Source organism: Pseudomyrmex gracilis, unplaced genomic scaffold, assembly GCF_002006095.1.
Source record: "Pseudomyrmex gracilis isolate BER0280 unplaced genomic scaffold, ASM200609v1 scaffold_26, whole genome shotgun sequence".
NCBI lineage: Eukaryota > Metazoa > Arthropoda > Insecta > Hymenoptera > Formicidae > Pseudomyrmex > Pseudomyrmex gracilis.
Genome location: NW_018020610.1, coordinates 895,957 through 921,831, shown reverse-complemented (window position 1 = coordinate 921,831; position 25,875 = coordinate 895,957). Strand labels below are relative to the sequence as shown.

General features: G+C 38.7%; 2 protein-coding genes across 2 annotated transcripts; both read left to right on the top strand.

Moving 5' to 3' along the window:
- Positions 1-557: 557 nt before the first annotated feature.
- LOC109852283 (caspase-1-like) lies at positions 558-4,317 on the top strand. Its single transcript, XM_020423306.1, has 7 exons — positions 558-934; positions 2,186-2,365; positions 2,554-2,687; positions 2,846-3,099; positions 3,197-3,375; positions 3,541-3,676; positions 3,800-4,317. Exons 1-7 carry the CDS (start codon positions 890-892, stop codon positions 4,045-4,047), a joined length of 1,176 nt encoding a protein of 391 aa, XP_020278895.1. The 5' UTR covers positions 558-889; the 3' UTR covers positions 4,048-4,317.
- Positions 4,318-7,677: 3,360 nt separating this feature from the next.
- Positions 7,678-20,890, top strand: LOC109852285 (high-affinity choline transporter 1-like). Its single transcript, XM_020423308.1, has 13 exons — positions 7,678-7,919; positions 12,840-13,062; positions 14,391-14,498; positions 14,660-14,888; positions 15,073-15,301; positions 15,459-15,696; positions 15,784-15,890; positions 15,962-16,065; positions 16,166-16,296; positions 16,389-16,660; positions 16,750-17,345; positions 17,896-18,120; positions 18,345-20,890. Exons 2-13 carry the CDS (start codon positions 12,891-12,893, stop codon positions 18,619-18,621), a joined length of 2,688 nt encoding a protein of 895 aa, XP_020278897.1. The 5' UTR covers positions 7,678-7,919; positions 12,840-12,890; the 3' UTR covers positions 18,622-20,890.
- Positions 20,891-25,875: the final 4,985 nt, after the last annotated feature.

Genomic DNA, 25,875 nt, shown 5'->3' with positions numbered 1-25,875 from the left:
AAAGAAAACTAGAAAACATGTTCACATATATTCGTGCTCCTGAGAGTAGAATTTGGAGCATCTCCTCTATTTATTTATCAATGCGCGGTTGTTAAACCAAAGTGTCTGTTAGATTTCTCCTTCTACTTAGAAGCAACAAATACGAACAAAATATCGCAAATATATTGCAAATATAATTAAAATACAGACAATAAAAAATTTTATTTATATAATTATATGAACATGTTTTAATTTAATTATATTATAAATTATTTTTTGATATCAACTATTTTGTTTGCATGAATTATTTTTGTATGTAAATAAAAAAACATTGGCTTATAGTTTTATATATATATATATATATATAACTTCTCTATAATACAAAATCATATTTAGAAAGTAGAAGAAATGTGTGTGCACACAGAATACATAAACATGTATAAGTCGCAATGCGCACAAAATACATAAAATTTAACAACTAGAATTTTGTCTCGTGAATTTTAACAAACTATCACAGCCCTACTGTTTACAACGGCGTTAGCTAGGACAACCTTCTCAAGGTCTCGGCGATCATTGCGTCATTAACCATAAACATCGACGCGTGACAATATACGATATAGAATTACGAAAAGAAGAATACGTATCGACAATCGCAGCAACGCTTCGAACGGACGTGATAGAAATCAACCGTGATAAAAACTGATAAGCCGATACCGCATGGCAGAAGTTCGTAGTGCTCGATGAATTTAATCGTCGGCATGAGATCGTTTCGCAGTCGTTTCTTGAACACGCTCGTGATTCAAACGTCGCTCTCTCCGTGAAATTTTCGACGACACAGAAGAAACGCGTTCAGCTTCCAACGGAAGTGAAGACTCGAATTGTTTTGTCTCGGTGTGTGATATTTTGCGATATGGAGTCATTGACGACAATCAAATGCGACGATGTCAACGCACAGGTGAGAGTCGGGAGTCAAGTAACAAAGAACCGCGTGAGGGTCGCGAAACCGGCACATAATTTTTGAAGTAAACTTGCCGTTTTGATAAATTTTCAAAATTTCGACGCATTAAATTTTATAATAACAAACTGAGAATCTCTGGTGATTGAAATCGTTGCGATCAAGTCGGCATCAATCGAAAACGTGTGTTTACATCAATCGCACAAATTTCTTTGTTGCGAATGAGAATGTTTTCGGCACGCTTACGTGAATAGTATCGAAATCGATGTTTATCAGAAGTGACGTGAAAATCACAAAACTAAATATACTATCTTTGAAGTTGTTAAACTTCAAATACGATTGATGAAACGATATTCTCCCTAAAAAATCTAATTGTACGTTTAACACGCGTTACAAAAAAGAACTTCGGAATACGACGTAAAAACTTGAAAATTTATCAATGTTGAACACAAATGTCGAGCGCAAATTGAAAGAAAAAAACGTATAAATTTTAATCTTTTATTAAAAATTCTCGATTCGCGTTAGAGTAGAAATTGCGCGAAGCGTGGCGGACATTCGAGCTGTAATTTTTTGCCTCCCGCAGCATCGGAGGGCAACGAGAAATACACAAAACCAATTTATTTAAACGATTAACAAAGACGACCATACTTATTTTATTATCGCGATACTGACGAAACTTCTCTTCTAATCTGGAAAGATGGATGACTAATTCGGTGAAGTCTGAAACAGATTGCAATATACATGTATATATTTTTATCGCGGTATCCAGCTTTGTTGCACTTGGATAATTTATTTCGTTATCGGTCGACTTTCTTTTTAGATTATCCCGATGAATATAGATAAGCAGAAAATTGATTTTATCTCTAAATTAATACTAATGACGCTGTCGATACGAGTTCGCGATGCAAAATGGGGTGCGCGAAACCTCTTCACTGCCGTGTAACAGATATCCGAGACTTTCGCATTGTTTCTCAAGTATATTGTTATCGATACAATTTTTTACATCCCTTTGCGCAATTCTGCGCGCATAAAAAAAAAATTCAGTGATTACTCATCTCAAAATGAAAAAGTACTACTTGTAGTACAAACAAAAAACATGTTTGTTTTCATATCTTTATTAAATACAATTACATCAAATAAAAAAAACAGAGTTATTTTCTCTTTTAATTTGTTTAACGCAGCAATAAACTAAGAAAGAAACTTTTCAGCTGAGTGAGTAAAATAAATAATATAAACTCTATTTGCTTTCAGACGGACGACGATAAGGGGTTTTTCGAGAGTGTCGGTTCGTCCACCGTATCTCCCGACGAACGAAAAACTAAATCCAATTCGGTGATAGACTCCATCGGCGCGGATTTCTTTTTGTCTCCCTCGAGCGGAACTCATCCAAGACAACGGAGTAAATCTCTCTCTAGCTGTTCTGGCTACTACGTACGTACATTTACGATCAAGTAAGCAATGTTTTTCTCGTTACGATGTACCAGGTAAATATTTCTCGATAAAAAAAATATCGCACCAATACGTGGTATATTGCATTCTTTTTTCTGCGATATATAGTATATGTATTTTTTTTAATTACAAATAGATGTGAAAATTTTGCCGGTTCTTGTTGCTTTTAGACATCGCCGGAACGTGAGAAATTCTTAGATAAAGTGGACATTGCTACCAGCGATTGGATCAAGAAATCGGACTTTCACGACGCTCGCGTGAACGTTCGTCCAGCCTTCGACGAGGAGAACACTTTTGTTACCGAGTAAAAAATTATATTTGATTTATAAAACGCGTTTGGCGCTTTAGCCCGATTTAAAAATAATATAATGCGCAAACAGAAATAGAGCGATTTTTGCTGCTGAATTTTTGCTAATGTTCTCATCGTGGACGCAAATCTTGTGTTTTTTTCTTTTATTTCAGACCTTCTTCGCCGAGCACTTCGGCCGCGATCAAGACGTCCGTTCTCAAAGACGCGGACTGTTACAATATGAATCACAAAAATCGCGGCAAGTGCGTGATCTTCAATCACGAGCATTTCGACATGGGTTTCGACAAGCGGGAAGGCTCGTCGACGGACGCCGTAAAACTGGAAAAGAGCTTCGGGAAGCTCGGCTTCGAGGTTCTTGTGCACAACGACTTGAATCACATGGAAGTTATGACTGAGATCGATAACCGTGAGCAGTGTCAAATTAAATTTAAAATAGAGAAGAAATTCAATCGCGAATTAAAATTGCAATGTTAATTCTCTCTCTGTCTTCCTGTATGTTACAGTCAGCGGGCTCGATCACACAGACAACGACTGTATCTGCATTATCGTGCTAACTCACGGATTTCACAACGACCTGATATGCGCGAAGGACGCCGCTTACAAGTCTGACAAAATCTGGAAGCCGTTCACGGCAAACAGATGTAATACGCTCGCGGGAAAGCCGAAACTGTTCTTCTTTCAGGTGAAGCAGCCTTTACATTTTCAAGTCGCGTTTTTGTTTTGAAGTTATAAATATATTTCTCTCTCTCTCTTCAAATATGTTTCTTTTTTTTTTTTCTAAATTATATTTCTTCAAGTTTGTTTCTGTCTGTTTTTAATCCGGTAATTTCCGTTCGACTTCTTCCAGGCGTGCAGAGGCGACGAACTCGACGGCGGCGTTGTACTGTCCCCACGTAGCGCATTGGGATCGGAAACCGACAGTGTGGCGTCTTACAAAATTCCCACGCACGCGGATTTCTTAATAGCTCACAGCTCGGTGCAAGGTATAAACGCGCGAAGTAACACGATGGATCAATAAAACGAACATACATTTAATAAAAATTAAAGAAATTCTCTTGGTCGATAAAAATTCAGAAATGTTCAATAAATAATTTTCTTGTTTCAAGGATTTTATACCTGGAGAAATCCCATAGAGGGCACGTGGTATATACAATGTTTGTGTAGTATTCTGGACGAGTACGGGACGGAGCTGGATTTGATGAGCATGCTGACAATGACTGCGCGAAAAGTCGCCACCGAGTACGCGTCCAACAATCCCGACGACACGAGTATGCACGATCAGAAACAGGTGCCGTCGGTGACCTCGATGTTGATCCGATCCGTTTACTTTCCGCCGAAACCAAATCAAACGTAACTTTACTTGAATGAATAATTTCGCTGAGCGAAATGTCGTAACATATCTTAGAACAAAAACTGAAATAAAAAAAAAAAAAAGAAAACTATTTTGTAATTTAGATAATTAAGCAACGACAAAAACAATTAGAGAGTATTATATTTATTGATGCGCATGTGTGTGCGCGCGCGCCGTGCCATAAATCTTATCGTGTTGGAAAATTTTTTTTCTTCATTTTTTTGAAGACGTTAATTTGTTTAGTTGTTAAATGTCGTGTTATTACGATAAAAATCACAGGAGATGCTCGAAATAATGGAATTAAAAACTATGTACTCGACGTTTTCTATGATGTATGAGATTGATGCAAAAGCTTCGTCGTCAAGTAGAAAATCAGAGCAGAAAAAACAGGGTGGCAAATCTAATTTTTATTAATCACAATAAGAGAAAAAAATCAATCTCGTCATTGATTCTCACTGTGCTTTTTTTTTTTTTTATTTGAAAACAAAGTTTTGCGTGACCGATTTTGAAAAAAAAAAACTTCCTTTTATAAAAGTCAACAACTTTATTTGAAATAGATCTTTGTGAAGAATCAGGTTTTTTGCATCAATCTAATATTTATATTTCTCTATCTTACATGTATATTATATTTTCAATAAATTGTTTTCATTTTTTTATTTTTGAAAAATAATAAAATATCATTTTTATTTTATATACAAAACAAGATGTTCTTGAGAATGATGTCGTCATCTCTCGAAGAGACATTTCTACTTCCTTTCTTCCCCATTTCTCACTTCGTTCTCGATGATTTTTCCGTTCGTTCTACAATTGTTCTTTCTTGTGATCGCTTGTGCGCCACTAATTTGCCGTGACGTTTCCCTCGACTGTTTTCCGATTTTTTTTTCCGTTTATTCCTACCTTATTTCTCTCTTCGTCCGCGTCTGACCTAACACTTTCAGCGGTATCCCATTGGACCGCATTCGACGCCCCCCAACATTTAATTAAACGCCGACCCACGGTCGAAAACGATATAGCTTGTTGAACGCAATCGGAATCGGTTCCCTCTCCCTCGAAACGCTGATCTCACGCCGCTATACCGCAACGTCGTTAACGCGCTATCGCGCGCACAGCGTAATTAACCCTATCCTCCTTCTCGGTCTCTTCAAAATTGGGTAAATTAAAAGAAATGATCGTTATCGTTGACTATCGCCTATAGAGATCTCGAAAGCAGAAATTGACTTTAATCCTTTGAATTTCTCATCCTTGCGCACACTTTTCGTAATAACTGTCTCGTCTTCAATTTTTTCCATTTTTCGTCGAAAATTTCGCGTAGTTCAGATCTTCAGACTTGCGTGCGATACTGGGGTAACATAAATTCTAGTCACGTCATTGCGGACGCGTATGAGGGAGAGTTGTTATTGACGTTGATGCGAGCGTGTCAGTCCGCGTCTCTTGAGATAGTCATCTTTTTGTCAAGGAACAGATTCATGGCGCTCACTCTTCAAGGTGGCTTAGCGTAATTGCGTCGTTCTTCTTCTTTTTCACTCGATCTTGTCGCGCAATAAATTGAAAACATCGTCACGCGTATATCTTCCGGAACGTTAATTTTGCACCGTGGGCGATGGTACTTAACATAGCTGCCGCCGTCGTGGATACGACCTAATCGCATGTTGGATAAAAGTCGTCTTCTGATTCCGCGTTTTATTGCTTTCAACGACCTCGTGGCGGAATACGCGATTACATGTCATCGTCGATTATCTCGTTCGGAATAAGAGAGACCCAAAGAGAGAGAGAGTCGCGATTGCGGCGGAGAACCGTAATGAGGGTCTTCAAAGCCAAAAGATTGGTTGGCAGAGGAAGAGAATTAGCAATTAGCACGTTGCGAATTAATTCGCCATGCTCGAGTTATTTGTCGAAGAAGATTATAATCGCGCTGTGTCTTTCAAAAGACACTTTCGACCGATGACATTTGTTCGTTCGGCATAAAGCGAAAGATTAAAGTGAGATAAAAAAAACAGAAGTTCAACGTCAAAGAATAATAGAAGGGGGCAAAGAATAAACGAGTATCAATTGGGCGTTTCGTTCGAGAGCAACGCGGAGGATTGAAACCTCGGAAGGCTATACGGGACCAGAGCGCGCATTCGGCAGCTGCGAATGGAGCAGAGCGAGGGTGGCGACAAGCGGGGGCGAGAGTCGGGTTCTGGTTGCGGGAGGGAGCCTAAGGACCAGGAGTTTGCGCGAACAGATCAATACGGCTATCCCCTCCCCCCGCACGTGGACATGCCAACCCTCCTACATGTTATGTCCCTGTCTCTCGCTTTCATCCCCCGGCTTCATCTCCTTTTTTCTCCCTACTCTTTTTGCGCATTTTCGCATTCTGTGTGTTTATTTTCCTCGATCTCCGCTTGCTCGACGTCTCAATTTTCCACCGCGTAATTTTTTTAATTGTGCGAATGTTTCTTTTGTCAATAGAATATTTACACTTAAAGGAGTTTTTTTTTTAATGTTTTTTTAAGGTGAAGTAGTTTTTTGAAAACGTGCGCGTACGTGTGTGTGTACGCGCGCGCGCGCGCGCGCGCGAGTGAATAAATTTATTTCTCTATTCGTATTCTTTCCCCTTTTTTCTTTCGTCTCCTCTTTTGAGAGGAGATGATCTCATGCCTCTCCGCGAATTACTCCACGTTCCTTTTCGTCAACCCACATTCCCCTCTCTATTTCCGCTCGATTGGATTACTCGAAGGCTCTTCCCCTCGAGCGAACGTATTCAACCTGAGTCTATCTCCGACATATCCTTGAATCTATCCTCGTAACAATTTGCGCCTTCTTACAATTTTGCTTCTTTCAAGCAAATTTTCCAAAGTCCTTCGATCCGATCTCTCCACGCGGATTCGCTTCCATACAGCATTGACACCGCGTCATCCGTCACGATAAAACATTGATCCGCTCTTCTTATGACTATCTTTCCTCGCCAATTTTTCCTTGTATCACCTTTCAATCTTGCATCCCTCCTCGTTTCTCCCTCCGGGTTACAGGTCCATTTCCGCTCGCGGATCCTGTACATCCGTCTCGCTTCCCTTTCGCCCTTCCTTCGCATCATCAATCCCTAGTCGGATCAGTTCTTTCGCTCTCTTGCTCTTTCGTTACATACAGGGTGTCCGGAAATACATTTGATTACTTCAATGATCAATAATTTTTAGCGACAAATTTTTATTTCGTTTTTTTGTCATATCTCTTCTCGTTTTATGCGACAACTTGAATAAAATTAACATTCCGTCAGTTTCAAATCTCTCAGCGTGAAGTGACAAAAATAAATGAGCACCAAACGAGCAAAATAAATTCCGTCAAAATAATTGTAAAACTCGCGAACATTTTGTTTCTCGAAAAAACAAATCTTTATTTAAAAACGATTATTTTATTTTCCGTTTTCCCGTCGACATGTACGTGCTTGTCTCTGTCAGAAGGAATTACCCAATTTCCAGTTTCGCTTCCCTATATCGGTTCACCCCATATATCCCGTGCACCTTGCGCGCGCGCGACCGCCGGCTCCGTCCTTGTCCGTGGCGCGCGCGCTACCCCCCTAAGCGAAGTGGCGGCGCGGTCCAGCGTGTCAGCCAGCCGTGCGGGATGCTGAGTACGTAGGAGAGATTCAGTCGTATCTGCGCCTGGCTCCTCTCTGTCGCGCGGCTAACGCCCCGGCCGGAGTTGTGCGAGTTGTCGATCCCGCGTGCCGCGTCCGGGAGGAGCCGATTTCTCTCTCTCTCTCTCTCTGGAGCGAGTTCCCCGTGGCAGCGCGCCCGTGAAAACAGGAAATCGCGTGAGAGCCGTATACGGCGAGAGATGGGCACGTCCGCGTGAAAGGGTGCGCTGCACAATCATCCCGCTGAGGATAGCCGGTGGTAAGTAGTACGACTCGAAATTTCGATTTTTTTCCCTCTCTCCTCTCTCTTTCTCTTTTGCTTCTTTCTTATCGGTCTACTTCCCGTTTGTTTGCTCTTGTTGCAATTTTTTTTTTTTTATTCACGCTTGAGGTGAGTTTACGCTTCCCACGAAGCGCGCAATAAATTAATCCTCCTCTCTCGTCCTTTTCTCCTTCTTGTTTTCTAAAACGCTTTCGCGCCAGGGTGCTGCCCGATTCGCGACGCTTCATTACACACTCGTGCAATAAGTGCGTTCATAACAATAATATCGGGAAGCAAAATCGCTTCCTTTTTTTTTTTTTTCGTTCGCGTACATATGTTTCTCTCTATTTTAGCTCTCTATTAGCTTAGATTGGATCTGCGATGTACGCAGGTCAGAAACAAAAAAATTGCCTCTGTTTTTCCTCTCTCCTCGATGTGTAATAATTTTATTTACACATCGAGAAGAAAGTAAGATGAACCCAGCAGCGAGTTCATGTTGTTATGATCGCTGCTGGTAAATTTCGCATCAAGTGCGGAAATGTGCTTGTATGGTAATGATATCATCACTCGTCGCAAATTGGGTCAGTGTGGAGAGGTCGTTCGAAGAGATCACAAAAGGGAGACTGATGATAGTCCTCAACTTCCCTCCCCCTTCTCTCCGTAGTAGAATCGAAGAATGAAAAGCCGCGGATCGATTTTTACACTTGGCGTCCGTCTGTGACGGACAACACGGTCGCGGTGACTGCTTCGAAAAGTTGGCAACGAACTGGGCGGCCCAGACTTCGAGTTCAAAGATAAACTGCACGCGTGCTGATTTCGTTCGCGAGAGCCAAACCGAGCCAAACGATCCTTCGCACTTCACACACATGCGAGAATTGTTTCTCTCGCCCACGCGGAGAGAAGTAGAACGGGATTCTGCCAACGTTCGGATTTCCAAGCGCGTTGTAAATCTCCACAATCCGGTACTGTGTGTGTTATCTCTTACCGTCGCAATGTATAACATTCTTTCCCACGCGTTTAACGTCGCACAGCTTTTGCAATGTCGCGCCTCGAAGTTCCGCGCGTTCGCATCGTTGTTGTCTTTTCTATGTGTCTTTTTGCCACGTGTAATAACAATCGTTTGTTATTATTTTTTTTTTTTTATCATTGAAAAATAGAGTTTGGCAACACTTATTAAGTCTTTTAAATCGCTTCGCGAAGAAATCGCCGAAGGTATTCCGTTCGCGTACTTAGATTTCCATTCGGTTACGTTGACAAGCTTCTCATATCCCTTTCAAGAGGCTCTTCTCCCACGCGGCGCATCGCAAATATAATCTCTCTCTCTCTTCCTCTTTCTCCCGCTCTTCGTCGGTCTCCTACGAGAATAGGGGATCTTGGCTGTGATACTCGTAATTGGGAATATTCTGTTGTGAAAATTTCTTCTGCGATTGATGAGCCTTGAGAGAGAGAGAGAGAGAGAGAGAGAGAGAGAGAGAGAGACGCCTTCGCATAAAATTAACGTCGGTCAACTCTCGCACCCTTTTGCCTCGCCCTTTGAGGGCTGCTTACCCTTCACCTCGATCAAGCGCGTATCAAGCTTCTTTCTCTATTTTTGCGTCGGTGAGATAATGAGATTATAGGCGCGAGAACACGTTATCGACAGAGAAAAAAAAAAGTTACTTCCTATATTATTACTCAGGGAAAAGTAAATTTGCACGTTTGTTCGCTTTGCAGTTTTAGAAAAGAAAATAGGAATCTGTTTCAAATTTAATCTAATGAGTTAACTGATGTTTTTTTGAATTAAATGTTTTTTTATTTTTTTTTATTTTTTTTATTTGTTTTGCAGTTGTTAACAGACTTACGTTAAATACGCGCGAAGCTTAACACGCGGTTTGTCAGATTCAAACGCACTCGAAGACGCGATTCAAGAGATTTCGCTTACCTTTCTTGATTTACCGAGGTTTATTTCGCACTGAAAGCGGACGCGCTTATTGATTATCGACGTTTAAGTGTAACAATTCGCACGTGTACGCTCTTGTATGCAGTGAAAATGTCAAATAGATTACCGCGTAAAGCGGTAGTGATTTAAAACTGTTCGCGTACAAGCGTGAAAGCGCGTCGTTGCTTCAAAATAAAAAACGACGTGCCGATAGTTCTCGAACTGCGAAAAACAAATGATCTCTCTCACGCGCAACGCTCTATGAACTTAACGGTTTTATGCTCCACGAGTTTTATATGACATCTGCTCTACGAATAATTCACTGGCAAACTTTCAAAACCATATGTTTTTCCTACAATTTTCCTCGTTTAAACAACAAACTCTTCAATGTATATTTGACTTGAGCGGACATAAGAGAAAAGAGAAGGAGAAAAAAATTCATTCAAAAAATATAGTAAATAAAAAAAATAAATTTATTGCGTTTTATATATATATATATATATATATATATATATCTTTGTAGATAAATTTTATCTCTTTTTTCTGATTTAATACAATGGGATGTGACTCATCTCGCGTCTTCTGCTCAATAACAAACGTAAAAAATAAATAAACGTATGAACTTTCGAAGAGTTTTGCGAAAACTCTTCTCGCATGGGGAATATTATTAACGTACGAATTAATAAGAGAGAAATGTCACCGAGATCTGTCCTCGATAATTTGAAATATTGCCACTTTACGCGCTAAAAAAACCACTTTGGCAAATATTGCTGAGAATATTCCTTCTGACATTTCTTTCTAATAGGACTCGTTTCGGTATGTGTGCACGACGCAAGTTTCTGCGTGGAAGTGCGCACACCAATAATGTAAGATAACAAATAGCTTCAAGATAATATAGATGTTGAGATCACGTTGCGGTTGTACAGCGCTAAGTCGGCGGGATTGGCAGGCCGGACCAATCAGCTGAGAGATATTTGGAAAAATTTGCAAAAACTTCGCGCGTGCGAAGTTTTCGTGCTCGTACCCGATACTTCAGCGATCGTCAAATACTTTCGTTTCGACGTATACATATTTCTTACAGATATAACATTCACAGTCGTCAACTTCTCGCTCCGAATAACGTCGAATGAATATTTGATGAATGCGAACCGTTTCGAAATTCGCGTAGGATCTCAAAACTCAGCGCTGAACTTTTCCGTGTGCGGGTCACGATCCATCCTGGTGTGACCCGATATCTGGGCCACACTTGAATTTTAAAACGCGCGACAATTGCCGTCGCGCTCGATTAGCTTTTTCACGATGAGCTGCGGCGCAAACTCCCGCGCGAAATGTGCTCAATAGCAAAATGTCACCGGTGTATGTCATCGGTCACGGGAGTTCGAGCGGCTAAACGATCGTTCAATCTCGAACAGATAACGAAGGATATATATCTCGGCACACGATGACTCGTGTGTGTGTGTGTCTCGTGTACAATAAAAACCTTTTGTAGCTTCTTTTATCTAATATTAATCGTCACGAGTGTGTCACGAGAACTGATTGACTATGATATTTATTTTTATAAAGAGAGAGAAAGAGGGAGAGAGAGAGAAAGAGTATATTGTTATGTTCTAAATCTAAATCTCGAAATAAATACATAAATCGATGATACTTCAGCCATTTTTAAATACGAGAGAGGAGCAAAATTACTTCGATTTCAATACAAACGTAAAAACAAAATCAAAATTAATTAAACAACACGGGCGTATACGCGCGCGAATAATATTAATCAATTTTTCTCTTTTCGGGAGTGTTTTATTTATCGACTTTTCGTTGTGCGAGTTCGCGGATATCGATTTCTAAATATATTCAAAGGTCGAGAGAGCTTTTTGCGCCGACTAATAAGCGGAGAGACGTACGACTACGCGAGCTTATTTGTACAGCGATGTTAATCAAGGAGACGGAATAATTAACGCGGTATTGATCGCGCGCGCGCCAGAGAGAGAGAGAGAGAGAGAGAGAGCACGCGGGATTTTACATCCGATTAATCCGCGCGCCTACATCTCCGTGTCACTCTATTGTGTTCCACATATACGTATATAATAGCCATTATAATCAAGCTTGTTACACATGTTGAAGTATACGACGACGCTCGAGATGTGATACTTGTTGTGTAACAAAGTACGTGTTTCACAGACAGCGACTAGTAAAACGCGCGCGTCCAAACTTTGACGCGTACACACACACACACACAAACAAAAAAATAAACAAATCGTGTATATATAATATAATATCTCGTACGAAGAATAACAACTTACGTCCGGTTGTTACCCATTACTGATGCCATTATGAGCACCTCCCCCGATCGTATGTTACATCACGACTGTCGTCGTGACAGCAGAGGAATAAACCCGCCAGCTGTTTTTCAATGAAATTATTGCCAAACAAGCGAAATTGAATTCTAAATGCGCGTGAAAATGTTAATCAACGTCTCACATCTTGTGCTCTGATCTTTCACCGTTCGTCTTGTAGAATTACTTGACTTGAGTAACTTCCTGAACTACTCTAGTCGTCATTTGTGCCTCAGTTGCAGAATCCAAGTTTGCTATACAAAATGTTTCCGCGGTATTTAAAGACGTCTACGAGAAAGTTTTCGTGTTTGAAAACAGAAAAAAATCACACCAAAATTATTAGATTTCTATTAAAAAAAAAAAAAAAAAAAACAATTGAGAAAAGAAAAAATTATTATCAAAAAACAAATCGCATCAAACGCACACTTGGAAGTTGCAAGAATCATTATTGCATTAATTTGTGTGTAACTGAAAAAATAACGAATTGCTTAATAAAATGCAAAAGAGTGACAAAAGAAACGAATTGTTTTCTATTAGGAAAGCAACAAATTTTCTGAAAAAAAGACGTCGATCGACTTTTGATCAACAGTTGAAACAGATGCGGATTTGTTTTTTTTGCGCAACCGAACTATTTGACAGTCGCTGCGCCTTTACTCACCGATCATTTCACAGTTGCAGGGTCTGTACATGCGGAAGAGAGAACGCGCACAACGCTAGAAGAAGATGGGAGTCTACGTGACGGGTGTAATTGGTGTGATTCTCTTTTACATTGCGGTGCTGGGCGTTGGTGTGTGGGCCGCCGCGTTTAAGAGAAGGAAGGCCGCGCAGGGCCAGAACGACATGATGCTGGCGAATCGCTCCCTCAGCCCGCTACTCGGAGTCTTCACCCTCATCGGTAATTATCCCCGACCGTCAAAGTAAAATGTAAAACCTAGCACGACAAAGTCCGAGTCTCATCGTTGCGACAGAAATTTGAACGCTCTGCTGCTGCGTCGATTACTAAAATCAGTTAATTTACAAGCAGCCATTGAGTAAACATGTGTTTATTAAGTAAAACAATTTTTGATTGGATTACACTCCATGCAATTCTACTGTTAAAAAAGAAGTTCAATTCTCCACATTTCGAACGAGCTTACGTTCCGCTGTTGAGGCGAAAATTATTATTATTGGCGTAACGAAATAACATGTGCAATGTAATGCAAATCTCTTAGCGAAGTCTCACTTGTGTGACTAATGACCTTGATTAGGATTAATAGGGCTTCTATTTGCGCGTGTGCGACGAACTTCCTGCTTTTGATGAACAATTCAAAGGGTCGGTCGGGTCAAGGATCAATCTGCATACGCGATATCGACGGAGTTACGAGGATATTAATAAAGATCACACAATTACTGTGTAAACTCTGTACTTCAATATCGCTCCCGAGGTCTATTTTTTTCTTCACATTTAAATTAATCGACATTGAAGCAAAATAATTCAAAGTTTTGAAATAAAAGTTTCAAGATGTGTAAATTAATTTCTAGTTTGAGAGTTCGGAAACTTGTATCTTGAAAGAAAGAAAAAAACATTTCGCGATGTGCAAACACAGGCATTGAACTCTCTGCGAAACCGACCGATTTATTATCGCTGCGCCTCTCTCTTTCCGAGTTTGTTAAATTTTCCATCAAATTTCGCGAAATTAAATAACTCGCGGAAAAGCGCACTCGCGAGTACATCTTCCCTCTTCGATGTATCGACACGTGTCAAACGCGATGTATCGCAAAAGGCCAAGCATCGTAAGAGGAAGTATTGAATCTTCGTCGGCGCTGCTTCATTTAAAATTGATTTGTTCCACATTTTCTTCTCCACTTCTGGCCTCGTTATTTTTGAACCATCTCTGACGTTGAAGGAGTTTACACATATTCTTGCAAAATGGATTTCTCTCTCTCTCTCTCTCTCTCTCTCTCTCTCTCTCTCACTCTTCTCTATCGATTTTTTTTTTCATTATTTCAAAACGAGGTCGAGAATCGAAAAATGCAAACACTTTTCTACGATATGCATCGTATCGTGTACAGCGATAATAAAACAAATGATTCTCCTAAAATTACTTAAATACAGAAACAAACAAAATGATTAGATAAACAATTTTGTATCATTTTTTCTCATTTTAGTGATATATTACCTTAAATAATGACGGGATGTGTAATTATTGTTTTTCATCGACCCTTATGTATTTTTATATGCAGCGACGTGGGTCGGGGGTGCCTTCGTCAACGGGACCGCGGAGGCCATGTTTACGAAGGGTTTGGCTTGGTGTCAAGTACCTATCGGGTACAGCCTCAGTTTGCTCTTCGGTACGTAAAAACTTCCGTGGGTTCATTTTTATATACGCTTACATAATAGTACGCATTTAATTTAATTTAAATTTTACAGTATCACACAATTGTTGATCCGATAAATATTAACACACTTGAAACGTACCGCAAACTGAAACGATGAACATTACGTTACCCAGGTGCCATGCTCTTCGTGCGCCCGATGAGGAAGGCCGAGTACGTGACGATGCTGGACCCCTTTCAGGAACGATACGGCGCCGGTGTCGGGGGTTTGCTCTTCCTGCCGGCGTTATGCGGCGATTTGTTCTGGTGCGGCGCCGTTCTGAGGGCACTGGGAAGTTCGTTGGCCGTCGTCGCCGGCGTCGACCCGAACATCAGCGTCTGCGCGTCCGCGCTCTTGGCGGCCATGTAGGGAAATAACATATTGACATTATTTATCTAAAAATATTTTCTCAACGTAATATATATATATATATATATGTATATGTATATATTGCGTAATATAATAAAAATATAGTTTCAAGTTTTTAGCAGGTAATGGGTGAAGTAAATGAAGCGTAAGAATGCACCCTGTTTTTTTTTTTCCATCCAGATACACCGTCTTCGGCGGGTTGTATTCCGTGGCGTGCACGGACGCGCTGCAGCTGCTGTGCATTTTTCTGGGTTTGGTGATAGCGGCCCCGTTCTCCATGGTTCATTCAGCGGTGTCGTTCGAGCACAATTTGGCCACCAAGGACTGGCTGGGGGAGATCAAGAACGAGGATTTGGGCGTGTGGGTGGACGGCATGCTGTTGCTGGTGTTCGGCGGCATTCCTTGGCAGGTAATTGGAGAAAAGTTTTTCAAGAAGAAAACACGTGACAGAGAAGTGGAAAAAATAGAAAATGATAAAAAATCGAGACGGAAGATCAAAACTCTGATAAAATTTTTTTTACCAAAAATTTGTTTCTCTCGTGACGAACGTGATTTTCTCTCTTCAGGGTTATTTCCAACGAATCCTAAGTATCAAGAGCACCTCCGTCGCGACGACTCTGTCAATAACATCGATGCTCGGTTGCATGATACTCGCGATACCGTCGATGTTAATTGGCGTGGTAGCTCGCGCCACCGATTGGTCCGTGGTCCCGGGATACAACAGGACGTTCTCCACGGACGACGGGAACGCCGCGTTGCCGATGGTGCTGCGATATCTCACGCCTCAATGGGTGTCCTTCGTCGGTAGGTCTTTCGATTGCCCGTTAAGAAACAACAGTGTTATCGTTGTTTTAAATTCATTCGCACATTTATGTCGATCGTTTTGTTTAGGTCTCGGTGCGATTTCGGCCGCGGTCATGTCCTCGGCGGACTCCAGTATTCTCGCCAGCAGTTCCATGTTCACCAGAAACGTTTACAAACTCACGATACGGCCGAAAGTAAGTGTTAACTATCGCGGCTCAATTGACGGCGCCAACCAGGCGTCATTGAAGCCTCTTTTACGTTACAGGCGTCCGAACGCGAGCTGAATTGGGTCCTGAGATGTTCGGTAATTGGCGTTTCCGTTCTGTCCACTCTCGTTGCTCTCACGGTCAACAGCGTTTATTATCTCTCGTAAGTGAAGTGACCTTTTGATTCTTTGTGAATTTTTTTTTTTTTACAACACTTAACGTTATTATTTGTTTACATTTGAAATTTGTGTTTGTGTTCAAAGATACTTGTGCTCCGATCTCGTCTACGTTGTTCTGTTCCCGCAATTATTAGCCGTCATCCATTGGCCCTCTATGGTGGACACTTACGGTTGTTTGGCGGGATATTTTATTGCTATCACTCTACGTCTGGCCGGTCAGTGATTGTGTCCTAAATCTCGATGTAATCGTCATTATTTCAAAATCTGTCGAATTTTTACAAGCTACTTCATCCCGCTACTTCTACAGGCGGCGAAAAAGGACTCGGCATACGACCACTGCTCGAATATCCGTTCTACGAAGCGAAGACTCGCAGCCAAAAGTTTCCCTTTCGCACCGCGATCATGATAATCGCCCTTTTCACTCAGCTTTTCACCAGTTTCCTCACCAGAAATCTTCTCGGCAAGGGTTACTTTCCGCAATGCTGCGACGTGCTCAACATCTACTCGCCCGGCAAATCCAAGAACCCACCGGGCGTCGTGCAGAGCAGCTCCGGCGCCGCTCTCATGGATTCGTCCTCGGTATAATTGAAAACTCATCAGTTCTATACAGCTCGTACGGAATTCATCGATTTGACGATGTCTATACGTAAACCCAGTCTATCTTTCAGAAATCGACGTCAGGCATAGATTCGGTGGACGGTGTCGGCGCTTACGACGACGACAGGACCTGCAACGACGAGGACATGGTGGACGGCGATCCGGCGGGCGATCACGAGACGAAGACGAAGAGCGTCACGATGTCGGTCGCGCAACGCGCTAATCACAATCTGCAGAATCTGCAGAATCTGCGGACGCAGACGCCGGCACGTCATCACAACACTCCGACGGTGAGCCAGTACACGCAGGTGCAGGGCGGTCAGATCCTCGGTGTGCGAAATCTGCGGGGTCAGATACTCTCGCCCACTCGGTCGATCGGCGTACCGGCGACGCCGATCGCTCCCTGCGCGCCGTCCTACGCCAAGGTGGGCTGCGAGCTCGGGCCGAGCGAGAAGCCGCGGGAGGAACGGCCGGGACGGGAGGAGAGGATCAGCATCGTCGACAGGAGCAACACGGAGTACAACAATCTGAACGTTCAGGAGAATCCGCCAGCTAGTGTGGGTCCGAAGAAGTGCGTGAAGGGTGTGAAGCTGATCGGCATGGAGGGCGGCACGTTGCGAAGACCGTCGCTGCAGGTGAGCGACGACCAGCACGAATCATCGTTCTTGTGAAGATGATGGAATTTCGTATTTTCGTTTACTTCTGCGCGCATTTTGTTTTATGTATATTTTTTTTAGATAAATGCGAGATATTAATCGTTTAATTAAGTTTTTTATCTTGTTATGTATGTATGTATGTATATATTTAGTTATTTACACATCAGCGCGCGCGCGCGCGTGATGTTTATCAATAAAGACGACGAAGATCTGTTAATCTTCGTATATACGCAATCTCTCGTGAATTTGATTTTATTTGCTGATTTTTATCTCTCTGTTAATTAGCAATTTTGTTCGAAAAGCGCTCACAATGTTCACAGAACAGCATGTAAACTATTATTATTTTCTTTGTACGAATTTTGTCTGATTAAATCATGCATTTGTTTTGCGTATAAGTGTTTGATTTTTTTACTTATCATATCAGCGCTTGTTTATAAAAATAAGAGGAAGTTTTCCGATGAGGAAGAGTTCCGCGGGGGGACTTTGAATCTCTCCAGAAGATTCGGGCATTTCCATGCGATATCTCCAACATTTCTTTCGGAAGTTTTCTATCATCTAGAGTGGTTTGTGTGTCGCGTGTCCTCAGGGCACATTCTCGCCGACGCCGTCGGTGGAACTGGTCAACATCCTGGACAGGAGACAGAGCAGCGGCTCGTACGGTCCCGGTTCCCTGTCCCCCGTGCCGTCGATGGGGGTGGAGGCGTGCAAGACCCACGGAACCGCGACTGACGGCCAAGGTGGGACCGAGCATTGCAAGATAAAGAGGGGCATTGTGCGACATCACAGGTATCTATAAGAAACGAGACACAGGACTGTATTTCCAAATAAAACAAAACACACAAAAAATAAAATTACACACGCGAAACAATTATTTTGACAATAAAATCTACATGAAATAAATAAAATCATACGTACACGTAAAAAAAAAAAACATCGGATGACATTCGCTTCGGAAGGTTCGATATTTGAACGCCCTCTCCGATTATGTTTTCTCTCAAACGTTTGCGCAGCTTTAATGACACGGGAGACAGAGCGGCGTTGACGACGCTCGCCCGACAGCCGAATTATCCGTCGATGCCGTTGAGGCCGGAGGATTGTCGCATGACGTTGGCGAAGAAGGACAAGCGGCTGTCCACCATCGGCAGGCATTCGTCAGTGACGAATGAAACGGAACTCGACAACACGAGCAGTATGATCGTCTGCAGTCCCACGTACAGCATGTACAGCTCGGTCGCGAAGAGCTCCAATTACTTCGTCACCGATGACGAAGCCGTCAGCAGGTTCTAAAAGCGAACTGGACTTTTGGGCTCGTGAAAGCCTTTGAACTTCGCGGAGATGAAGTTCTAATTGGCAATTGTTTTTTTTTTTTTTTTTTTTTTTTAATTGTTTTCTGTTCAGTGAGAAAACACTTTAATCGACGAAACAAACTAAACTTGTAAAAGAAATTTCTTTCTGAAGACGAAAGTTATCGTTTTGATATAAATGAACTTTGACAATTTTCTCAATTATCCGATGAATGTGGAAATTCGTGTCGAGATTCTTTTGCTTGACGAGCCCAAAAGCACTTTTCTTTTTTCTACTCTGAGGCACAATGCAATTGGGAAACACGAGACGACAAGGACAATCATAGAAATCGCCCAGTTATTCTCTCGGCTCGCTCAGTCATCATCATTATCATTATTGCACGACTCTGTTTGAAGGATTACACATAAAGATTATCGCACAATGATCGATACGTATCAATTTCTACGTTATGGACTTTCGCCACCATATGTTGTCGTATCCCAATTTTCATTACAAGCAACATATTTATTAAAATGTTAAAAACTCTTGTTTCTTTTTTTACAAGAAACTGATCTCTCTTTTTTGTTATCAACTTCGATTTTATTTTCCATCCCAAACATTTTCACGTCAACGCGAGATTAGACGTAGCGTTTTGTATACTTGTTGGAACTCACAATCTTCAGACTGAACAACATTTGCAATACACGTGGAACCAATAAGACGATATAAACAATTTTGTACAAATTTGCAAAAAAATCTCCTATTTCGTAACATTTTATTCGAATAGATAAAATCCGATATCTTCTGTTGTTTGTTTTTAAACCTCGGATAATTATGATATTGTGAACGATATTAAAAAGTGGTTTTGTAAGCACAAATTTTTCATAGAAAACGTAGACAAAAACTTTTGGCGCAAGTTTATAACGATCTCAGAGACAATTTTTAGAGAGAGAGAGAGAGAAAGCGAGAGATTCTTACGGTAGTAACTTACGGATTTTACGTAACGAGACGTCGATTGTGTGCGTATGCGCTGAGAGAGTGACATATTTACTGTTTCCCTAGTCTAGTTAGAGAGAGAAGAAGACGCGAAGTGAAGAAGAAAAGGAAGAAACGAAGCGAACTGTCCCAGTAAAACGCGACATGTTCCACTGGTAAAAAAAAGTCAGCCCCTTTCTTTCAATTTAAAATTAAAAAAAAAAAAAAAAATTGCCGGTATCACTCGATTTTAAAATTTATAAAATTCACCTTTCTAATTTGTAAGTTACGTTTCGCAAATTATTTAAATAAATACGAACAAGCGCACGAGAGTCGCGGGACGTGTGACTTGTCGCGACTGGGACAGTTAACTCGCAGCCTGTGTAAGGTGAGCGTGTAATATTGTAAAAGGAACAAGTGCGCTCCTGTGAGCTACGCCGCGGAACGGAGTTCAGAGCGTTGATTATAAAAAGCGGAAACGTCCAGAAAGAGAAAGAGAGAGTGTCACGTGCAAAAAAAAAAAACAAGAAAGTACGATATTTTTCCACCGACGCGATATATCTAGTTATAGCTCTGCGTAATATTATATTATACTGTACAACTTAGCACGTAGTGTTATACAAGAACGCGAACTTACATTTAATCAATGTTAACTTATTAGCGGGGAGCAGCTCCGATCGCGCTCTCTTCGGGCTCAATACTGTACATCTAGAAAGAATGAGTGAAATGAATGATGATTATTCGGCGCGATGATCGCTTGTATATATACACATACGTGTACGTAAATGAAGACACTTTTATAACGCGAGGAAGAATACATTTCGTAGATAGCGAAAATATCTTTTCTCCATTATCTGAACTAAACAATAAGCGTAACATGACGTGACTTTGTTTTCGACGTATACAAATGTCCGTTCGTTACACATGTTATTCTTTTATTACACACACGTAATGTTTTTTGTAAACCCTCTAAAACAAAAAGAAAAGAACGTCGCGTGTGAGAGCGAAATCGTACAAACACGCGATTATTTCGAAATGTTTCTAAATATGCGGCCACACTTGCTCTTCTCACCTCTCCGCTGTAAATTAAATCTTAGACACTAACGATCTCGTTATATATATATATTTACCTGAAATGAGTGAGAACTTCATACTTAAATAAATTGCTCTTTAGATTCTCGTACTTTTGTAAGACAAATATATATGTATACAAAAAAAACAAAAAAAAACAAAAAAAAAACAATTAGAACACGCGTTAGTAAAGAACATCGAAAACCTGCATCAGTATTACAATTAATAAATTTAGAAACGAGCGCGCGAGACTTAATCGGCTCGTGAAGAACTTTGTAGATAAACGAAGTTCTTCATAGTACTTAATTCTTTAAGATTTAAAGTAGATGAGATAACTCACATAACTCACAGTGTGTGCGTGTGCGTGTATGTGTGTGTGTATACGATCGCACTACGTTTTGGTTTTTTTAAACATTTCCATTTGTAAAAAAAAACAATACTGAACTTACAATATAATCTTTTGTTACGTAAAGAAGAGTGCGTGCGTGTGCGTGTGTATGTGTGTGTAGAGATATATATAAACTACATATAAAATCACTTAATCTAATTTTTATGCAAGTATCGAGGGGATAATCCTCTTAAATTAATAGTTAGGTCACTCAATTCTTTGGTATCGCAATTGAATATTTTTCGTGTAATTCGATGTTTCTCATTCACGAGAACTTTTTTATTACATAATTTCACATACAATAATGAATTAATTTCTATACGATAATTTTTTCATGTTTATAGAAAAACTAATGTAGTAAATAATAGGACGTAAACTATCTATTTCCTGTGTGGAAACCAATTACTAATTAAAAAAGTAGTTTCGAGTTCGCGCGACTATTGAACTTTTTGTAAGAAACATCCTTTGTATGAAACTCATTCTCACGTTTATATGTAGTTACACGTACACGTTATATCACGTATATATATATTACACAATATATACATATATATAATTAATTAGAATGGGACAAGTATTCGTCTTCGGATAAATACGACATTGTGCAACGTGAATTATGTGCCAAAGCGTAAGATAAAGAGAATACCATTGGTGTGACTGTGCTGATGATTCATCGAAAAAGATTTGATCATTGAACAAAATAGAAAAATCGGTCTAATTTTAACGAGCTCAAATTTGGATAGAAAAGACTGATTTACATATGCGTTTGTTTGTCAATGACAAAAGAGAATTTAGAGTATTTTCTTCTGTTGAAATAAAAACACGACTGATAATTAAATTATAAAAACTTAAGTATTTTAACTATTGTTGTTTATTTATATAAATCGAGTAATAATTAATTAGAGACGAAGTAATAATTAACTGACGAAGTAATTATTGAGTGTAATTAAATTATAACAATTTTTTTTTCTTGTGTTTAATTTGATAAATTAATCAAAAAGTAGCGTACCTTAATTTTGATTCAGTTATATTATTTAAACTTTCGACAAATGGAGCATTGAATCTTTTCGACGAATATGGTCAGCCGATGTGTAATAATTTAGTCATGTAAGCTTGCCTTAACATAAGAATTGTTCATTACGATAGTAAGATCGACAAGATAAAAAACATTAACGTCCGAAATTCGAAAAAGCCTCACCTCCAATTTTCATAAAATTTTCACAAAAAAATATTTATATAAATTTGTCTCATGTTTTGCGCACTTCACATATACGTAAACATATCGAAGAGGCGACTAAAAGTTTTTGTTTCTTTCTTCAAATAATACTTAAAATAATATTTAAAACAACAATAAGAATGTTCCTTATCGTAACACACACATTTATCGCTCATCACAATTTCATTTCGATTAAATTTTGTTCGCGACGAAGAAAAAATTTATTTCCACAAGATTTCACGAAGTGAAATTTCATAAAAATTGGAGACGGTCTTTTTGAAACTTCACCTGATAATTGTTCTTAGATATTTTCGTCATCGTATAAGTCACTGCACATTAATAACATAGTTTCTCTATATAACGTTATTAGTCATTTATCACGATCGCAATGATTAGGATAATAATCGCTGTAAAGAATGAATATGTCGCTCAAAGTGCCGAATAAAGACAAATGCAAGTCGCAAGAATAGTATTTATTCGAAAGCATATGTATATCTTACAAAACAAATATATATATAAATATGTAATATATATATATACATATATATATATATATATATACATATTCTATATCGTTCATATATCGTTCATGTATTTTTAACTTGCAATCGGACTTCTCAACAATTACATTTTTAATCTCTCAATTGGTGGTCTTGCTTTTCAAATAGCGCTGATATCCTATCGCTTTCTTTTATCACCTTATCACGTCCGTTCGTGCATGCATAAAATAAAATATAGATATGCTCTATATGGTTATCATAGCGGCGAGACTAGAAGAGTGATGTAATTGTTGAGAAAATATAACGATAAATTGATATTAAGATGTGACCTCCGGTTCAAAATGTTAAGAAAATCTTCCGATCCAGAAAATGTACCCGTTGAAAGGTCCGATTGTATTCTGTTTCGTATATATCATTGTCGGAAGGACACAGAATCCAAATTTTAATTTCACTCGCTTCTTCTTTCGCTTACGTGCGCTCACAAAATCTGCATAGAATCAGATCGTTTACAATATATCATATACGATTTAAAAAATCAACAGTTACTTAATTTTTCTTGTTTTTTTTAGAAAAATTCGTAAATTGTACGTACAATTTTGTTAGTGGACTTTAAATTCAGCAAGCGAGAGAGTTTGCTGCTTTTCTGACAAAACAAATTGATTCATTTGACAAAATTCGGTTTTCGCGCGACAAGTTTGGCTATCAGGGTATTTACATTCATTATATAAAAACCAGTATCCATCGTCCGTGTATATACGTATTGTACAGCAAAAGTGTATTCTCTCGACGTAATTGATTTTACAATAAACGAGTTTGATATTCTCGGAACACTTATCGAAGTGCTTTTCTTACAATAGAAATTTCACACACACGATATCTTTCACCAAAACAAATATTGAAAATATGTCATTTTAAACTCACGGAACGAGAGAATACAAATGTTTCCGTATCTTATTGTAATCGATACTTGTTACATATAAATTTGGGCATTTGTTAAAAAACACATCTGTGCACCGTGTGCGCTTTATAAGAAAGTAGTAGTATAACAGCATTTTTTTTTAGAAAAATGCATAATACTTCGTATACTTAACTTTAAAGCATAATACTTATATCGTTATATTTGTGGTCTCTCTCTATCATTATTATAAGCATTCGATAACATATTATTCTTACATATTTGTTATATAGTAGCATTACATACAAAAATAATAGAACAGCAGAGTAAAACAAAGTATTATAGTAAAACTTAAGAGAAAATAAAAAATAGCATACTTTTTTACAGTAAGACTAAGTCGTAGAGATGTTTTTGTTTGGTATTTATTTTGACTTTGTAAAATTCTTAAAAGTCACATATAAATCGTAAACAGTTACAGTTAGTCATATAAAAGTAGTAAAAAAATCATTAAAAAGAGTAAAAATTCATTAAAAATAATAAAAACTCATTAAAAATATACTTAAAACTAATGAAAAATACTAAAATAACTATCACTAAAACAATTAATATTCTTAATTTTAAGTATATATAAACAATACAGCTCTTTTAAGCATAAAATTAAATGATAGAAAATAATTTGATAAAATCCTTTATTATACTGCATAATAAGAATATTATTACAGAAGATATTTTCGATTTATTTCCTAAATGCATATATAATAGAATTATAGAGAGAAAATAACTGATGCTATATAAAATACTAATAATATTTCAACATTTTTTTTGTTTTAATAACACTTTTGTGTATTCATTATTTAATGTTAACATGTGTTGTTGCGTGTTAACAATACGTTTTAAATATTGGCCAAGATAAAATAAAAAATAGATATAACAACAGTAAGTAATAATACTTTTTCATAATACAAGAGAAAACAATTAATTCTCAGTCAAAATTAATTGTTAATCAGAAACTAATCACTTATAATACGAGTAAACATGGTTGTTTGTTATACTTTTAAAATTTATTTCGAATTTTTACACAGATTTATAATAAAAAATATATAGTTTTCACCACTGTTTCTTTTTATTAAAGAGTATGTGTCCTGAAAATTTAAGAGAATATTTTAAAAATTTCTACTTGTGCCACACGTGTCGACCATTCCCGCGACATTTCTCGGAATCACATGGCACAATATTAAATGTAATAAGCGATAATAATATGCACTAATAACGATGTAGTAGACATATCAATAAGTAAACATAGTGAACTGATACAATAAGTTTAGAAAAACCAAATTTGTTTTCAATTATTTTGTTGAGTCCTCAGTAGCAAGATGCTGAGATTTTATGTTTAAAACTTTATACGTTACGACTTTCGTTACTCTTATTCTCTATTGCAAAAGTTTTATTTTTGGGGAGAGGTACTTACTTCAGCTACGCTGAATTATAACGTCAGATGCAAGAAAACACGCCACTGTCGGATATTCGAAAATATAAATTGGCAAATTCCATTAAAAGCGTTTCGTCATTCTTATATTCTACATTTATAAATACACATATGCCACGTTCAACATATATTTTCAGCGATAAAATAGTCTTTGCAACAACTGACCGAAATTTATACATGTTTGTTATCTCTTGTATACTGAAAAAACAAATTTTCTCACGCTTTCGAATATCGATGATGGTAAAGTAAAAAAAAAAATATGTTATTACGATATACGTCAAAATAGTAACTGCATACGATCCCTCGCGCGTTTGACGTCACATAATTCAATACACTGAAGTCAGTGGTCTTAACTATCTCTAAAAATTACAAGAATAGTTAATAAGCTAGGAATAAACGTGTAAATTAAGACTTATGTTATATTTTCTTATAAATGTTCATTGTTATCCTAGATATCTTTTCCTAGTGTCGCAAATAAAATGTATGTACAGAAAAATAGTGTATCTACAAAAAAAAAGTTTTGCAGCATAATGTCGTTCAGCAGTGAGTGTAGTAACAACTGTCCTTATACCTATCAGTTAATTTATCGGAAAACACAAAGAGCTTTCGTTTTTCTTTTTGTTTTTAGTATAACGTGTAATGTATGCAAGTAACGTTTAAATGATATCTATATTACGTATTTGTTCGGATATATGTCTGGAAAATATAATATACATATATCTCGAG